Source organism: Cryptomeria japonica, chromosome 5 (assembly GCF_030272615.1).
Source record: "Cryptomeria japonica chromosome 5, Sugi_1.0, whole genome shotgun sequence".
Taxonomy (NCBI): domain Eukaryota; kingdom Viridiplantae; phylum Streptophyta; class Pinopsida; order Cupressales; family Cupressaceae; genus Cryptomeria; species Cryptomeria japonica.
The window spans coordinates 272,206,653-272,226,729 of NC_081409.1; the positions used below are offsets into that span (position 1 = coordinate 272,206,653).

The window sequence follows — 20,077 nt, forward strand, 5'->3', positions numbered from 1 at the left end:
TTCCTCTTGATCAATAATTGTCACCTCCTACTCCCAAAATCAAATCAATTTAAGAAAAACTCACTTATAATTTATATAAATATTAATTAAAATAATAACATTCAAACAACACATCATTAAAAAAAAATACATCTCAACATTTTTTAAATAATAATAAAAAGATCTCTTATTTTATTAAAAATTAAACTTAACAGATCACTTATATTTCTAGAATCTTATAATTTAGCACGGGCGTATATATTTTTGTTATGGAACATATCTAAATCAATTTTTATTATTCTTAAATTCTAATTTAAAATTAACGTTTTCTATTAGTCAACGACGATATTGTCAACTCCTACAGTTCAGACGATATGTATGAATAATATATTTGATTTTATGTAGTCTACACTGCAAAAATCTCATCCTTGCGCAACAAATTGTGTAAAAGTCAACAAATCTTAACATGGCTCTCTTGATTACTGCACAGTGCACAGTTTATCTCTTAGACAACTAAATAGTTGTCTATTGCATGTGGAAATTAAAAAATTTAAAAGTTATGAGTTGTCTGTTGCATGAGTTGTCTATTGCATGTGGAAATTAAAAAATTAAAAAATTCTGAGTTGTCTATTGCAGGAGTTGTATAGTGCATGTGGAAATTAAAAAATTATGTCAAATTTACACCGATGAAGATTGAAACATAATCCAATCGTTTGCGAACAAACTGAATCAGACCTTATCTCTGAATTGCATATATATGTATATGCAATTCCTCCTAGAACCTACATCACATCTAAGCCTATATCCCTTTTCCTTTGAACTGTTTTGAATATTATACTAGGTGTCCTAGTTCAGAGCTACAATGGAGAAAGAGACGTTGAAAGATTTCAGGGTGGAGATCGTTCGAACCTTTGTCATGCAATCACCTGTACCAACAAAAGATTGCACGCTCAAAGGTTCCAACATAGATCTCACTGTACCCGCCATTAGTCCGGGTCACTTCTTTGTTTACAAAGCAGTGCAAGATAAGACATACCGAGAGATTGCAAGCTCGATTAAGAAGGCGCTCTGTGAGGTACTGGTACTGTTTTATCCAGTTGCCGGAAGGTTTATCATCGGCCATAACGGTGAGCCTGAGATAGAGTGCAATAATCAAGGAGTGCCCTTCGTTGAAGCTGAAGCCGACGCCGCCATTAAGGATCTCGATTTTTCTCAGCCAAGTTTTACTGCTGCAAAATTGACTCCTACGAGGCACCCTCTCCAAGGAGAATCACCTTATTGTATTCCTGTTCTAGCTGTACAGGTAAGGAGAATCACCTAGTTACTCACAACTTACGTCAGCCATTTCCATCTAGGACATATAGGAAATAAAATTAACTAGTGTTGTAGATTATTGGTGAGCATTTTAAGCTAAGCGAGTATGATTCTTATGCAGGTGACAAAAATGAACTGTGGCGGAATTGTAGTGGGTTGTTGTTTTGATCACAGAATAGTAGATGGAATAAGCAGTTATAATTTCTTTAAAGCATGGACGGAGGCAGCACAAGGTCTATCATCTTCCATTATTACGCCTTGCTTTGATCGCTCACTCATTACTCCCCACCACCCTCTCAACACTCGTGCAGTGCCCGTCATTGATGGGCATTACATGGCACTGCCTTTCTCTGCTCTCGATCGCACTGATCCTCCTCCACCCCAAATTGGCCGCATCTATCATTTGGATGCTCCTGCGCTTCTCCAATTGCAGGCTCTCGCAAACCAAACTCAAGGAAAAACTCCTCTTGGTAAATCCATAACAAAGATGGAGGCGGTCTCTTCATATATTTGGAAAGTTTTTGCTCGAGCCCAGGCTTTGACTTCTTCAGAACCAACCAGAATTGGTATCCCGATTGACGGGCGTGCATATCTGAACCTCCCTCCTGTTGCTCTTTGGTACTTTTGTCCTCGATGACAAGAAAGAAAAAAGATGATGTGTTGGCATACACGGACATACTGACTTGGCTGACGTGTTAAGTGTTTAAAACATGTTCTTTGGAGCCATGTTGGTGACACGATAGCTCTGACTTTGCATTAATGTTAATGACATCTTTGGTTAATATGGCTACGGTTTAAAGGGCATATTCCTCATGATACTTATTGTATCGAACAAGTTAATGTTTTTCTTGGAAGTTGCATTTGGCGTTTCATTTGTTTTGTTTTGGAGTCCGTCAAACCCTAACGTCGTGTGAGTCACAGTGCCGCTGGAGCTACAGAGCTCGAATCAGTTACAGAGAATGGTGTGAACAATGGTTTCATTCAAGAGATTAGCGGTTGACTGGTTAGTTTATTTGTTCAGTTTGCATTTAACAGGTATGGTTCTTGAAACACATGATTTAAGAGATTCTGTTTACCTTGGTTCGAATTTTTCAGTTATGCAAAATAAAAATAAGGAAGTGGTTGTGCTTTATTTTTGTTTTTCATGACTGGGAAATTAAAATGTCTTCCGTTGCACAGTTAGAATCAGTTATTTGTTTTTCAGTTTACAAATCTTGTAAGTTAACGGGTTATTTAAGATGAAAACGGGATTCTTTCTGTGTGTGCATAAAAACAGTTTGACAAATCAGTCTTTGAGAAGAAAAACGGAGAAACACAGTGCCATAGTTTGAGTGTGAACAAAGTTCTAACATTAAAACAGAGAAATACAGTGTCGTGTTTTGAGTGTGAACAAAGTGGAAGCATTAAACAGTGCCGTAGTTTAACAGAACCAGCCGAGGGTTTCTTGAGAATCAATACTCTGTTTTTGTTACAGAGTATATGAGGCTTCATTGAATTGAAACCATATTGTTCAGTGTTTATTGATTTGAAATCATACAGTACAGAGTATTTGAGGGTTTGTTGATTTGAAATCATATTGTTCAGGGTTTGTTGATTTGAAATCATACTGTTCAGAGTATATGAGATTTTATTGATTTGAAACTATATTTTCAGAGATTGGATAGTGTTGAAGAATATTATTGCAAAATTTTCATATGTACAGACTGATAAAATATTCTCGCTCCAATCCCTAATGGTTTTGTGACTGCAAGAATAAGATGCATGCATAAAATCACCAGTGGTTGTAGCTCGAGTTGAAAGATACATTGATAAGAAGAGGGGTTGGTGCTCCTTGAGGCCTTGTGGTTTCTAAAACATGTGAACTGAGTTGGTGCTCTTGTTGAATTAATAAAAGGGATCTTCCGAGTGGTTTTTCTACCCCAAGAGGGTTTTCCACTCATGCAAAATATTGTGTTATGTTGCATTGTCGTGTTTCATTCTGTTTACTAGTGTATGCTCTGATACATCATTTTTAGTCCTCTTTATCTCATACTCTGTTTAGTTGGATGTATGTAATGCAATATTGAAAGTATTTTTAATGTTTCAAGTTTGTGTAATATGTTAATACCATTTTGTTAAACAAGGTCTGAATCAGATGTTTTAGTTGGTTCAATGATATACTTTATGCTGCATTAATGTATTCCTTCAAAGTGTTAAGTCTCAGCCATCTGTTCACACTGTGAATTAAAATTGTCAAGGTCCATAAAAGTATAACTCGTTAAAAATTTTGTCACACTCTGATTCACCCCCCCCCCCCCTCTCAGAGTGTTTTCCACTTCCAACACCTCCTTCCTACTTCGGAAACGTGATAGCAATTCCATTCAAGGAGAGTTATGCAGAGCACATATTAAAGCAGCCATTAAGCAAGATAGCAGAAATTGTACGCAACGTAATCAGTGCTTCTGCAAACAGTGAATATTTCAGGTCCGTCGTGGATTGGGTGGAGGAGAAGAGACCAGCAGCGATGTTAGTGAGAGTTTATGGGGAGGAAGGGTCTGCCGTGGTGGTATCGTCGGGAATGAGGATTCCATTGTATGAATTTGACTTTGGTTGTGGGAAGCCTACGTTTTCAAGCGTATATTTTCCATGGGGAGGAACAGCAGGGTATGTGATGTTGCAGGCGAGCCCCCTGGGAGAGGGGAATATGGTGGTGTATATGCACATGGCCGAGAAGGACTTAGACGCCATTGAAACTGATCCCGAATTTCTGTTCGTGAGGGTCAATCGAATGAATTGCTGGTAAGAGAAATAGTCTTGCAGAATAGAGATCCTAAAGGAAATTCTGTGAGCTTTCATGGTTTTTTCAGAGTAGAATTCTAGATGCTAAACTCATGTTCTCAAGTCTTGCGCACTGTGTTGTAATGTATTTTGTAAGCTGATCTAAATCAACCAGATGGGAGAAATAAAATGGTTTAATTCCAATAATAATTATTAGAAATGTGGTCATCTTGACTACTATATTTTCTACCAATCTTATGTATGTCATCAACTAGTTTTCATCAAACATCGATTACTCCGAAATCCGATTTAGAGGCAACGCTGAGTTCATAGCATATAACTTGTAAAACAACTTTTGATTTAATTCATTCTCGTTTTAATCAAGTAACTAGTATATTTTAAAAACAGTGATTCATTTATAGCATTAGTAGATTTTAACTTCGCCCTATAGTTGTAATTTTGTGTTCATTTTATTTATTATTTGATAATTCAATCTACCATCTAAAGTTTGGGCATTTATGTTTAATCGTTAACATAGTTGTTTATTATTTTTAATATATTTATTTTAGTATAAATTTTTAATATATTTGGTTGGTTAATGTTAATATTGTTAGTAAAATTTTTATTAAAAAAATAAGAAAAAATAGACAATGTCAATCAAATTATATGTAAAAAATAAATAATTTTTTAATGTTCTTTATATATATTATTTATATTATAAATAATTAATAATTTTGTCTAGGTTCTTTTAGCCATTATCTATGAAAGGAATATTATTGTTAAATAAGAAAAAATAGACAATGTCAATCAAATTATATGTAAAAAATAAATAATTTTTTAATGTTATTTATATATATTATTTATATTATAAATAATTAATAATTTTGTCTAGGTTCTTTTAGCCATTATCTATGAAAGGAATATTATTGTTATTGTTATTAGTTTTAATTAATTTGTTTAATTTTTAGATTGTTGATCTATGGAGACTGGAATTACGGTATTTCATCAGCTACATCTCAATGGAATTAGGATAATGATTGTTGCAAAATAAAGCAAAACATATGAGTTTTCAAATGTGCTTAAGAATCACTTGTTTGTAGGTCTCGATGATGAGATTATGAGGATTAGAGGACCCTACATGAGAAAGATTCTAATGGAAAAGACTAATGAGAGCAGAGAAATGGGAGAGCTATAGTTTTAGAGTGACATGAAAAACAAAAGCATTTCTTTAATATATTTCGTTTCAGCCTAAAATGGACAATATGGAGAGGGTGGATAAATGAGAGATAGTTGCAAGATCTCTCAGCATGCAATCACATTGAATGTCATAGATATAGATGAAATTCAATTGTGATATATTATAAATATGATATGTTTAATTTGAATTATGCAAAAGAGAAAGGCATATAAAAAATATATAAGTCAGCCTTTGAGATCATATTTAAATTTGGATATTTTGTTAGAAATGGTGACACTTGTTGGGCCATCGAAGCTCAACAATTGCATACACTATAATTTTGAAGAAAATGAAAAGTGTGTAAACTTTCACTTGTCAACTAAAAAGGTGGTATGCAAATCAATGCACATAGAGTGAGAATAATAACTAAGGCTAACAACTCACATCATGCAAAACTGAAATATCATGTACATGAGAAAGTAAACATCCTAATAATATCTAGAATAAATATTTACAATAACAATAGAACAATCCATTACTCTCATAGGAATAGAAGCTGAAAAGGTACAATTGATTGCTTTAATCATCTTCTTAATTAGTTTAAGGTTCACCCAAAAGTTATAGAGGATCATCCTTCAATAAATTATAGAATACTCAAAGAAATGCTATACAAAATTCCTTAATGACTAGATATATATGTTTCTTAATTTGAAAAATAATATTTCAAACTCTACAATAGTGTTGAAATCAATAAGTAGACCATATATTTCTCTCAATAACTAAATAATGAATGCAACCTAAAATAACCCTTTCCTACATCACCACCATGGAAAATCTTTTCTTCAGCAAAGAGAAGAGATAAAATAAAAGTTTCTTTCTTTTATTGAGATGTTTTCATAATTATGCCATACTATGTTATTATATATTTATTAAATGAGTTAAACTTTATATTCTTATAAATTTGTTTAATTTTACATTATCATATATCGCTCGGCTTTCATCTAGTTTATTTCTTCCTTTTTATGATACCAATAGGAGGGAGAATCTAGTGTACTAACACTTTTGTTCTTTGTTGTTAGTTGTTTTTGGTCATCAACTAGTTTTGGTTCTTTTCTATTATCTTTTTTTTTTCTTGGGGGTTCTCATCCCTCATGACACTTCTAGTTTTAGCTCTATGGCTATTATGTAAAGCTTCACGTCTCTCCCATTTTTATCTAATCAAAACACTTTTGATGATAATTATTGTATCATGAATTTGACGATTATATTTTAATAATAACTGTATTACTTATGAAATAAGTAGATTGATATTATTTATCTTCAAAATAGATTACTTCCTTCCATTCTATGAATAATCTTTTTCTATTTTTAGCAATGTCCCTCACATATTGTTTCTCTCATTTTTGTTCATTGATAGTTTAGTGGTTTTAAGATGGTACTCATTCAGAGCCATTTGATCTATTTTGGTATGTTTCATTATTTAATTTTCCTTAAGGAATGTTTATAGAACCATGTAATTTGTATACTTTTCATAATTACAATTTGATAGCTTTTTTTACTTGTACATGCATATTCATAGTAGTTCAAACATTATCAACATGGGAAGAAATTTAAATTGTGAAACATAAGCTTGCTACACTTTCCTACTTTAGTGTGTTTATTTTCAAAATCTTTTTCCTTATACAATTATCATAGGATGCAAGATGGTGTATTCATGATTATAGATTAACAAATACATTGACATTAATATATTCCCATAAGAACAACCAAATGGATCTTGTTCCTTAGGTCATTTGTTCCCTTACATAATTCCTTTCCATAAAGTGTAAAATGGCAAATATCAATTTTAGTACACACAAATAACAATAGGATTTCATAGAATTCAAAATTGTATTTTTTTCCATCTTGTCAAAGTAAAAAATATAAATTAATCAAAAGACACAGTTTATCAAATTCTATGTTAGGATCTGCACTCCATTTGCATTAATAATGTGCCCCAAATAAATAATATTTGTCATGGTGAGCTTGCATTTCGACTCCTTTGCAAATGGATTTTGTGGTTCTAGAAATCCTAACACCTCTCTCCTTTGTCATAAGTGCTCCTCCCATGTCTTTCTATAGATAAGAATTCCATTAAAACAAGGACAAAAACATCTATAATCAAGCATGGACTCTTTGTTACAAATATTCATCACTACAATAGCATAGGAAGAACATTATACATAGATAACATGATTGCTTACAGTTGCAAAACTTTATTTCATACCATTAAGTTAGTGAAAAGGTTCAAACAAAAAGGATAGTTATCATGGGATTGAATAATCCAAAGTTATATCTATTGAGAACCCCCTACTACATTTATATAGACATTTTACAAAAAAAAATGTAAATTGAATTTTGAAATCTATAACAAGAAAGAATGCATCAACAAGATAAATTTAGATATAAACACATGGATCAAATTTTCTAGATAAAGATTAATTTCATAACCACATAAAGGAACTATCATACAATAAAATATCATACAAAAAGATTAGATCTTTTGATATTTTAGGGAATCGAATGACTTCAACTATCACAATCAAATGTTTGTCAAGCATAGTACAAAGTTTATATCAATTTTAGATATTTATTTAAATAGAATCACTAATATGAACTCTTTATCTTAAAATAAATTGTTAATAGTTGTAATTTGTCACCTTATAAATCTATATTCACTATGCACATGTGCTCTTAAGTATTTACTTCAAATGAAATAATTGAATTCTTAACTTTAATCACACTATTGGAAATAAGCTGCATCTAAACAATGATAGGCTACTTCTAAAGGGGCTTATAGATCAATAGTAGAGCACTCCAACAACAAATAAAAAGTACTTAATTTGAATCCTAACTAGTATATGAAAAGTTTGATATTATATTAGAATCACGATTAACTAGATGTGTTGAAAATAAACTAAATTTAAAACAAAAATAGAATAGTACTAAAAGAACCACTAACTCAAAAAACACTTCTAATACATCATAGATGCAACATGGATGAGAATACAGTGCGACCTAATTCTTTTCAACGTTCAAACTGGTGGACCTAAAGAAGTCCAAGTATTCAAAGAAAATTTAGAAGTAATCAGAGGTTTTCGAGGACCCAGAGAAACTAGAGTTTTTAAATAAATGAACGTTTCTAGAGGCCCCAGACATTCTAGAGGTTTCAAAGGAACTAGAGTAATCAGAGATGGTTCTAGGCAGGATTTTCTTCGTGCTCATCATGACAAGTTCCTCCTTTCATCGCTACTCTGGTGGCTCTTGGCGAGCTTATAATCAAAATCATCTAAATGATGTGTCTTCAAAGTTCCCTAGCTTAGATTCTTAGGCTAGTAAAGTAGCAACAGGTCCAAATAGCATCCCTCTTCATTCAAGGAAGCCCAACTTCCCTCCCTCTAAATAGGCCTCTTTATTCAATAAACACACTTATCGTCAATGCTTGCAAACCCACTTCTTGGCCCCTAAAATTTCGCCTAGCGACAAAGATCATAGGGTGCTGGGCTCCAAAATACCCTTTCCTCCTCGGCAAATTCCTCTCTTTGACCATAAACCCCAAAAATGGAATAGAAAAGGCATGGGGAGTAAAAATTTTGTTCTACCTTTGGATTCTCTAAATCCAACAATTGCCCACTTTAAGGAAAATGCCTATTTTGCACAATGGTGGGACCACAGAGGGAATAGCAAAGAGATTATGTCTTGGTGGACCTCTTCTTTTCTAGGAATGATCTCAGTTAGACCATTGCAGAATGACTTTTTATTTTTAGAGCGTGCAGACTCTACGTTGAAAACTGCAATCATCAATGGAAGTCCGCTATTTTTTCAAAGATCGACCTTTCATTTCGTGGACTGGAAACTAGGCTTTGATTCAGTGAATCACAAATTTTAGAAATCTCCAGTATCATTTTCTCTAGTTGGTCTTCCATCTGAGTTTTGGTGCTCGGAGGCCCTTTTGAAGATAGGAGATGCATTAGGATCTCTAGTGGGCATTGAGGAAGACTTCCTGAATGGTCTGAAAGGAGATGTGGCCAATATCTATGTTGAAATAGATCTAAAACAAGGATTTTATAGTGAACTAGAGATAATCTCAGAAATGGGTAGATGGAAGTAGAAAGTTCTGAGATTGGGAAAGGAGATCCCTGGTAAATGTGTTCTTCGAAATCAAATCATTAGAAACTATTTGTTGGCAGCAACTAGAGATGCATTAAATCCACTCCAAACAACTACAGATTCAAATAATGATGGCTTCAATCCAAATAGGGAGGTCGAGGGGTTGGCAAATCTAACAGATCCACCTATTTTAGATGTTGCTCTTTCAACTGAGGATATGAATCTGCAGATGGAGAATAAGGGATTGGTTTCCCCAACTGATCCTCCTCTTGTTGTAGTCTCCCACCATCTTCAAACTTTAAGATCCTCTCAACTCTTAGATGATAAGTTGGTAAACCTGAAACAATCTCTTCCAGGTGTAGGGCCTCTTTCAACTCCCCTCCTTCCTCCATCATTTCCCCCTCTCATCTTGTCTCTAATAGTTAAGATTCAACCCAATAAAACTACAAGGATCCTGTTTGGTCAAAAGAAAACCCCTACTCTAAGTAGAGGTGCCTTCAATATTTTCTTTTAGAATCCCACCAAGGCCTTAAAAAGGAAGAATAAACTTAGGCATAAGCGATTTAGGGGTGCTCCAACATTAATAGAATCAAGCAAAGGTAAACCTATGCATCTAGCTAATATCTTATAGGAGGAAGATGTTATAGTAAATGACATTAAAGCTGACATGGAGGTGGAAGATGAATCCTACATCTCTAAAGGAAAGACATCCCCATTTATAGAGCCTCTATCATCAAAACATTGCTTCAATCTATCAGTGGAGCTCCCTTATCCACTCTTGTTGTCACTTTCATTGATTCTACATGATCTGGATATGACCATGGATCCAAAGACTCAGAGACTCCTTCAGGACTACATGAATGATGATGAAGATTTAGATTTAGTTCTAGATACTCTCCTATCCATAATGTATTCTAAGATCAAGGAGAAAAGGAAACTGGGATTGCATCAGTTTCAAGAGGGAAAGAAGAAACCCAATTTTGGATCCTCCCCTCCTAAGAAGGGCCGCAGATCTTTGACTAAAGCAAAATATCAAGATGGGGCGATGAAGAACAAATCTAAAATTATAGACCTTTGGAAAATAATGAAGGGAAATCCCCTTCTTGAACAACAATTAAAATCCTATCTTGGAATGTTAGGGGTCTCAATGCCCCAAACAAACAAATTTTGATCAAGAGAAGCATTCTTTTGGTCAGTGCAGATGTCACCCTCCTTCAAGAAACTAAATTAGATTGTCAACAAGTTGTTTCCTTTGGTGTTGGAATTAGCTCTTTATTTCAAGCATCTCTTCAATCAACAGTTGCTTCAAAAGGGGCCTCTGGGGGTCTAATGATAATCTGGAAGCCTTCTCAAGTTCATGTGGAAGGTGTTCCTTCTAACAAAAATTGGTTGCTAGTCAAAATCACTCACTTTCAGACAAACTTTTCCTTTTTTTATCATCAATACTTATGGACCAACATCTCCTCAAAATAGGTGTCTCCTCTGGCTATCCCTTTATGGGGTCATATCTCTATTGTCCAATAAACAACTCATTATAGGAGGTGACTTAAAAGCTATCAGGTATGCATCAAACAAAAGAGGAGGCATTATTTGGTTAGACAGATCTCAACAAGATTTCAATGATTAGATAGACAGGAATGGGTTATTTGAAATTGACTCAGGGGACTCCTTTACATGGACAAATAGGAGAAAAAGCTTTAGCAATATCTCAGAGAAAATTGATACATTTTTTTGGCAAGATGACCTCAAGTCTTTTTCTTTTATGTTTGAGTGTTCAGTTCTAGCCTACTCAAGATCAGACCACTTTCCCATCATGCTCTCCCTTCAAGGCACCCTTGATACCTCTAAACCTCCCTTTAGATTTGAGAATATATGGATGAAAGACCCAAATTTTCTAACTATGGTAGAAGATTGGTGAAAGGAAAAATCATTTGAAGGCTCAAAACTCTATTGCTTCATTTCAAAGTTAAAATTTGTAAAACAAAAGTTGTTGCAATGGAATTCTTAGCATTTTAAAAACATCTTTTCCTCCAAAAAATCCTTAGAGGAGTAGTTGGCAGTTCTAAATGATAAAATTATTTATGAGGGTATGGATCAAGAATCCTTTGAACAAGAAAAGAGCCTGCTCATGGAATATGAGGATATCCTTTCCAAAGAAGAAATTTTTTGTAGGCAGAAGTCTAGAGATAATTGGCTCCGGATGGGAGACAAAAATACAAATTTCTTCCACAATGTGACAAAGATTCGCAGGAGTAAGAACTGGATTTCTAAATTAGATTTGAATCGAAATCAAACTATAGAGGATCTTGAAGAGATTTAGAGAGAAATTATTGCATATTACTCTAATATTCTAAGCAATGTTGAAGGCCCTCATCTGATAGAGCAGGAAAAGTTCTTGGATTTGATTCCAAAGATCATAACAGATGAACAAAATCAGAAATTAAATGAGAAATTCTCTCTGGAAGAAGTATCTCAAGCTCTCAACCAGTTTCCTTTTTGAAAGGCTCCTGGCCTAGACGACTTCCCTTCTGAATTTTTCAAGAAATGCTCGCATATATTGGGACAAGAACTTACTTAAGCCTTATAATGTGCAAGAAGATCAGACAACTTACTCAGAGAAATCAACAATATGTTCATAGCTTTCATTCCAAAAAAGGAGAAAGCATCTAACCTAGGGGATTTCATACCTATCTCGCTATGCACCATAGTTTACAAAATCCACTCAAAATTCATGACAAACATAATGAAGCCCCTTATGGACTATATTATATCAGGCGAGAAGAATGGATTTGTCCCTAGCCATTCAATTCTTGATGGGGTCATTTCAAGAAGCCATCCACACTCTTCAAAGCATGAATATACTAGGTATGATAATCAAGTTAGATATTTCAAAAGCTTATGATAATGTAGATTGGCAGTTTCTTTGGAAAATTATGCAAGCTTTTTGTTTTGACGAAAAATGGATCAACTAGGTCTATGAATTCATTTCTACACCCAAATTTTCAATCTTGATAAACAGAAAGCCAACAAGTTTCTTTTCTTCTTCAAGGGGCATCCGACAAGGGGATCCCATATCACCATTTCTCTATATTATAATGGCAACAGATTTAGGGAGGGAAATTAAATCAAGACAATCTAAAAACCTTCTAGAGGGAGTCAAAGTAACCACAAATTATGTTGTCACACACCAACAATTTGCAAATGATAACCTTCTATTGGGCGCAACAAAATTCATGGAAGCAACCCAATTAAAATTGCTTTTGGAATCCTTTGGAAAGGCCTCGGGACAAATTAGTAATAAAGAAAAATCAAAATTTTTATTTTTCTCTGCTCCTAGCCTCATACAGGCTAAGATCCTAAGAATTATCAACTGCAGAGCAAGAACACTCCGATGCATACATCTATGCATTCCAATTGACAGAGGACTGAGGAACACTAATTTTTGGGACCCTCTAAAGCTAAAGATGGATCAGAACACAAACTCCTTGAAGAGGAAGTGCCTTTCATGGGCTGGTAGCTTAGTTATGTTCCAAGTAGTCATTTCGGCTCTACCTATTTACCTATTATCCTTCTTGTCTTTAACAACTAGTGCAAATTCCTTCATCATCAAGAAGATGAGAATATTTTTTTAGTAAAACGCTGAAGAAAAGCATAAAATCACCCTAATTGCATGAGATAAATTATCAAACCTAAATCAATGGGGGGTTTAGGAATCAAATATCTTAAATTGCAGAACAAAGTCCTCAGAGCCAAACTAGTCTGGAAGTTCATAAAAGACCCTAAAGTAACATGGGTTAGGATGATGGCAACAAAATATCTATCAGATCAAGACCCCCAAAACCTCCTTAGATCAAACTATCACCTGAAGGGATCTAGAACTTGGAACTTTATTGTCTCTTGTAGAAATTTAATTTCAGACTCCCTATCTTGGGATATTCATGATGGAACTTCTAGCCTTTTTTGGGATGATTCATGGGGAGGATATCCTAGCATTGCAAATTCTCTTAACATTCCAAAAATAGAGCACTAGATTAAGAAACATTGGGGATCTTGAGTCAGTGATTATATGGTGTTGGAAAGGACCTCCAACATGCAAGGATGGAGTTGGAAGTCTATGGAAGGATTGCCTATTCCAGTCGCTGAAGTAAAACAACTTTTAGATATGATAAAAGTAAGAAATATCAACCCTAGAAGAGGGAAAGATACTCTAATTTGGGCCTCCTCAAAAATAGGTTAGTATAATACTAAAGATGGCTACAGAGTTCTAGTCAACTCCCCAAATCAAGAGGAACAGGACATTCTAGTTAGGCCCTTTTGGAGCAGTAAGATTTTTCCAAAAGCAGGGATTTTTGCATGGTTAGCTTTCAAAAAAAGAATTCTTATGGCATAAAAGTTTACAAAACTGGGCTATGAAGGGCCTTCTAGATGCATCATGTGTAAAGCCCATGCAGAGATAGATGACCATCTTCTATTGAATTGCCCCTTTGCCTCAAAATGCTAGCAATGGCTTTGTGAAAAATTGGGTTGGATATCATCTTTGCCTAATGACATTATCTCCCTTTTCCAATTTTGGCCTCTCTCTCTGAAGGAAAACACTTTGAGCCAGATTATGGAAGTTTCTTCGTCCCACCTTGTTTGGGAAATTTGGAAAGAAAGGAATCAAAGACTCTTTGATAATAAAGCTAGGATATTTGAATTAGTTCTAAACTCAATTAAAACATCAATTGTTGAGATAGTAAACTACAAATTAGCTTTCTCAACAGACTCGTCCAAAATTTTCTCTTCTTGGGATGAAAGTATAAGAAAAAACTGGTACAAAATCAAGATTCCTCGTTCCTTTGGGAAAAAATCTAAGACTAGAAAGGAAGATATTTGGACTCCTCCTAAGAAAAAATGGTTAAAATTAAATTTTGATGGAGCTTCCAAAGGTAACCCAGGCCCCTCAGGCATAGGATATGTGATTAGAGACCAATCAAGGTCAATCATTGGGAAAATGACCAAGCTAGTGCCATCAAACACCAATAATATTGCAGAATTTAAAGCTTTACTATTAGGCTTACTAGATTGCGTCAATCATGGGTTAAGAAACATCATAGTGGAGGGAGATTCAGAGATAGAAATCAATGCAATCAAATTGCGAAAAACCCCAAACTAGCGGCTACAAGCAATTTTGGATAGCATAACTAAAAATTTGGCGAATCTAGAGCAATATGAGGCTAAGCATATCTACAAAGAAGGGAACATAGATAAATATTCTCTCTCAAAATCTGCAGCAGAAGGCATTTCTATTCACTGGTGGAAATAGGGAGGCAACCATCAAGGTAGCAATGGTTTCTTCTGTTATGATGTGAGCATGGCAGGAATTCTCAAAGCAACCAAAAATACCCAATAGAGCCTTTCCTTTTCATCTTTTTCATACTTAATCCTTGGTGTTAAAGTTTGGGGAACAACTACTTTTTTGAATTCAAACTTTTCTGCTAGCTCTCAAAGATGAACGGACATGCCAACGGTGACATCATTTTTTTTGTTCTTGTTAAAATTGAATTATCCCACTCACCTCCCAAAAAGCCAACCTACGGCCGCCATCATTCTTAGTACAAGGCATGCGTTATCCATGGGAAAGACATCAACTCATCAATCGAGAGATTTGGCATGATTAGAGACATATATCCTTCGCCACCTTTCCACATGAATTCATTGCAAGGAATTTCTTATAAATGCATGTTGAAGAAGGTGCCGCCAAGCCTTAGCTAAGCTTTCTTTGCAAGTTATTAGCTATTCTTTCTTTGCAAGTGCACTCAAAATAGGTTAAGCTTCTTCAAACCCCTGCTTTAGATCTCGACAACCATCAAGGTGACAAAGAATCCGGAAGCCATGTTCGGTGAGGAGTCGTTTGGGTTCATTATGAGCATCTATCCAAGGCCAATTTCATGCTTTGGTGCAGACACTCCCATCTCCCTTTCGTCTTCCACCCGACAAGTTTCATTCAGGAAAATCACAAATTTAAGACTGAAGAGGCTACTGCTATATCCAGAGGCAACAGTCATCCTGGTTGTAAAGTTTATCCTGGGCAGTGGACATATTAGCAGGGAGGAATACCCCCGTGACAACACTGTCACAACCCTCCTTTATCACTTTTTTTGATTTAAAATACAAAACTCTATTTATATTCTTTGGATGAATTATGGAATGAATATTGTAAGGGAATAAATTAATAAACCACACACACATGGAAAATGCATATATATTTTAAAATTGTTATTTAATTTCCCTCACCCAAATTAAGGCACATGTTGTAGGAGGAATAAGAAGCTTCTAGAGGCTTCTCCACCTCCTTGCATGTAACTCCTCCCACTAAGCCTAATTAATTTGCATGGAGGCCAAATTGGGAGAAGAATCTCTTTTTTAAATTAAAAAAATAGGTAGTGGGAAAAGGGTAATTTCTTTTATAAAATGGGAACAAGTTTCAAAGGAAAAGCTAGCTAATCTTGATAAGAAATTTCTGCAAGTTGAATTCTCTTTGGTAGTCCACTTCATTGGCAGCAAGGATTTTGTTGGAGGATTTTTCTTCAAATTGGAGGATCAAGGAGGACTCCACACCATCTTCAAGCATCCAGGTTCCTCCAAATTAGTTCATGCATCTCATTTTTATGGTAGATTAGATTTGATTAGATTAATTATGAGTATGAAATTTTAATTGTATTTTGTTAAAGAATTAGTTTAGATTTTGTAGAAAATGAGAATCCTGGTTTTAATAAGGTTCATTGTTAAAATTCTTGATATGAATTTAGTTTTTAGATTTTTGTAAAGAATGAGATTTATTGTAAAATAAAATTCATTGTTTTTGTCTTAAATTTTGTAGAATGAAATTCTTTTCTTTTGAAAATAAGATACATTAGTTTCAGATTTTAGAGAATAAAATTCATTGTTTTATCTTGGATTTTGTAGAATGAAATTCATTTCTTTTGAAAATAAGATACATTAGTTTCAGATTTTAGAGAATAAAATTCATTATTTTGTCTCAGATTTGTAGAATGAAATTCATTTTCTTTCTCGAAAATAAGACTCATTGTTCTAATTCTGATAAGAAATTAGTTTTCAAGTAAATGGAAATTAGATTATTATCTTCAGTTTATTTTGATAAAAATTAGATCTCCCTGTGTGTATAAATAAATCTCCTCCCTCTGTGAATGAATTTTCCCTGTGTAAAAATAAAAATAAAAATGGATAACTTTCTCTGTGAATGAAATCTTTTTTTTCTTCCTGTGTAAAGGAATGAATTCCTTTCTCTGTGAATAAGCTTTCCCTGTGTAGGAAACAGAAGAAATGAAGAAAAGAAATAAACTCCCTCTATCTGTGAATGAATTTCCCTGTAGAAAACAAAGAAATGGAAAAAAAAGGAATCCCTCTGGTTATTGTTTCATTTTGTCCCTAAGGCAAACCTGCAACATTATTAATTACCTATTTTTTTTGTTATAATACTCCTGTATAAAATGATAATGTCAATACTATATCAAATATATATATATATATATATATATATATATATATATATAAGTAACCCAAAAAAAATAAATAAAAAACAAAAAAAAATTAAAAAACGAAAATAAAACTTTCGAACTTCACCCTCGCCCGTAACGCATGGCGTTTTGCTTTAATGGTAGGCCGCATGCAGGGACGGTTACATAGTAACCGTTGCAGGGTACGGAGGGGCCCGCAGGGTCCCCTCATCCCTGCGGACCTGCGCATGCAGGGCCGCAGGGGTGATGGGACCCGTGGTCCCCACCCCGCAACCCTCTATATTATTATAAAACAATGCAAGCCCTCTTTGCCATTAAGTTAGAATTTAGTTTTTTTTTATTATTATTTAAGTTTCGAAATTTGAAATTGTAATTTGGTTATTTTTTTAAAAAAAAAAAGGAAACAAAGTTAATTTTTATTTAGTCTTTTTTTTCTTCTTTAGTTGATAATAATGACATTAGGAAATGATGATTTTTTTTTCCTTAGTATGAATTTAAGGATATCGACTTTCAATTGAAAATGGGATTAATGTGTAGCAAGATTGTAATTAAACTATCCTAAATAAACTTTAAAATTTTTAAGACACTCGATTGAGATTAACTTACCTTATTACAAGTACTTAGATTTAATCGTTATTTTGGATTCGTTAAGTCATCTTTCATCATAGATTAATTGCTTCCGTTAATGGTTCATAGCATGCGAATTTTTTTTAGGATAATTATATCTTCCATGCAATTACTATTATGCAAGTTCATTTGCTATGCAAATTACACTTCAAGTAGTTACTTCAATTATTTACGCTTTCATTTTGTCATTCGTAGTTAGAAAATTAAATAAAGGAAGTTGGAAAACCAAAACTAGCAGCGTTCGGTATATATGGTGCCTCTGGGTCACGCTTACGGGTAATGCCGTCGTGTTGAACTACTGCACTTAGCGCCTAATAAAGCTGCATTAACGACGTCTGTGGCATCGTCCCTATAAATCGTCGGGGAGTAATAAGGGTCATTTGGAAGTTAAAAATCCAAGGGGCGGGTAATCCCTCTTGGATCGATAATTAATAAGATAACTTTTAATTGAATTTCACATCCGTTGAGATAAACCATAGTAAACCCCTCTTAGGGATGGTCTAGTTAAGAGCTCTCGTGAAAATGACTTTATTTATCTATTTATTCACCTCGAAGGGATATTGGTGATTTGTAATTGGGTGACGCTCATGTTAAGTATTAGGATCTAGTTATTTTGTTAGGCCACAAGCAATAGGCCATCTTGAGCCTTCGCTTAAGTGCTACCTTCGTGGGTAGCAACCGCAGAGAAACTGTCTGGGACACTGACCCTAGAAAGGGTTGCGTACCCACAAAAATCAGTTTACATCAAACCATAGATTAGAAGATAGAACTACATACTTTACGCCTTGATCCCACGCCGAAGTGGGTATGTAGGCAGTCTTGGGACGGAGTTGTCCCTCGTACTCAGGCGTTCGTGGGTGGGGTCTAGGCTTGGTTGAGTAAGAATCCTAATCGAAAGATAAGATAATCAAACTCAATTCAATGCATACTCGGAAGGAATCCCGTATGGATTCGCTTGACTTCCCGAGGCTTTAAGCCAAATTCCGAGGCGGAATTCAAGCTTGTCTTATTTTCTTATTACTCCTAAGGACGGCGACCTCGGTGCATTCTTGTTAGAAGAATGTAGTACTTAGTGAGTGGCTCAGGACCCGAATGGTCCCGATGAGTCTAAGTCTCTGGCCAGAGCATCTCCTATCCCGTTTGGATGGATGCCTACCCTGTATGGGTAGATGCCTATCCCGTATTTGATAGATGAAATTTACGTCCCGTATGGACAACTGCCTAACCCGTATGGTTAGAAGCTCATCCCGAATGGATGAATGCCCAGTCCTATTTGGATGGATGCCCAGAGTATGCAATTGAATAAAACGTAATAAAGAAAAAAAAAATATACTCAATTTTTGTTGGATCAATTTTGGTGGGTTATTACATGTGGTATCAGAGCAAAGGTTCAAATCTAGGCCTTGTGCTCACTTCAATTTATTCAACTAAGGGAATGTTTTACAATAATAGAAATTAAATTTTATTCTTCAGAAAGAAACTAACTACATAATTTAACTTCCAGGTAAAACCTCGAATGGCAAGAGGAAGAGGAAGAGGAAGAGGAAGAGGAAGAGGAAGAGGAAGGGGTAATGGAAGACGTACTAGGAGTCAAAGGGAGGAAAACCATGAGGAAAGCCATGAGGAAAACCATGAAGGAAACCACGAGGAAGATCATGAAGAGGATCGACACAACCTAGGTAATAACGGAGATGGGGTCCAAGCTATAATCGACCTTCTAACCGAACAAAGAGATAAAATCAACTTCCTGGAACAATCACTGCAGGACCTTAGGGAAAGGCAGAATGACTATGAGAATAGAAGTGGTACCGAGAATGGAAACCCTGGTAGCAATCAAGGAAATGTGATGGGTAATGGAAAGGAAAATAACATATTAGAACTCTCCAAGGATTTGAAGAAAATCACCCCTCCTAAGTTCGATGGGAGGCAGATTGGTGAAGGGGCTGAGAATTGGCTAAATGAAATGGAGAAATATTTTGAGCTAAGAGATTTCAGCGAAACAACTAAGGCTTTATGGGGCTCCTATCAACTCACAGGGGAGGCGGCTAGTTGGTGGACCAACACCAAGGAACAAAATGGGTATAACAGGGATACAATCACATGGGATCAATTTGTTCACCATTTTCGAGATAGGTGGCTTCCTCAATTGTTCTTTGATGAGAAAGTGACAGAATTCCATAACCTACGTCAAGGGTCCCTATCCGTTCAACAATATTGGGATAAATTCGCCAAGTTGCTTAAGTATGTGCCTATGTACCAAAGGGATGAAGAAGGCCAAGCAAGGAAGTTCATTTTGGGGCTGAATACCAACATAGGGGCAGAGGTTGACATGCATGGACCCAGAAATATGAATGAAGTACTTGAAAAGTCCCTAAGGCAAGAGAGGAAGATTCAGACACTAGCAGGACGAAACTATAATGGGAATCACTCATTCAAAAGGAAGCAAGAATTCAATGGAAACACTAATTTCAACAAGGGTCAAAGGAATAACTCTTCCGAAAGGAGACCACCGCCTAATCAATATCAGAGGAATGGAAATGATAATAACAGGGGC

The 20,077-nt window shown here is 35.1% G+C and overlaps 1 protein-coding gene across 1 annotated transcript; it reads left to right on the plus strand.

Annotated features, from left to right (window-relative positions):
* The first annotated feature begins 782 nt into the window (after positions 1-782).
* Positions 783-4,075, plus strand: LOC131035199 (coniferyl alcohol acyltransferase-like). Its single transcript, XM_059220568.1, has 4 exons — positions 783-1,282; positions 1,415-1,911; positions 2,215-2,288; positions 3,645-4,075. The coding sequence occupies exons 1-4, from the start codon at positions 842-844 to the stop codon at positions 4,073-4,075; spliced, it is 1,443 nt and encodes a 480-aa protein (XP_059076551.1). The 5' UTR covers positions 783-841.
* The last annotated feature ends 16,002 nt before the right edge of the window (positions 4,076-20,077 follow it).

Coding starts and splice junctions, on each gene's coding strand:
- LOC131035199 (XM_059220568.1), top strand. CDS start 842: ATGGAGAAAGAGACGTTGAAAGATTTCAGGGTGGAGATCGTTCGAACC. Junction 1,283..1,414: donor TTCCTGTTCTAGCTGTACAG/GTAAGGAGAATC, acceptor ATTCTTATGCAG/GTGACAAAAATGAACTGTGG. Junction 1,912..2,214: donor CTCCCTCCTGTTGCTCTTTG/GTACTTTTGTCC, acceptor TGTGAGTCACAG/TGCCGCTGGAGCTACAGAGC.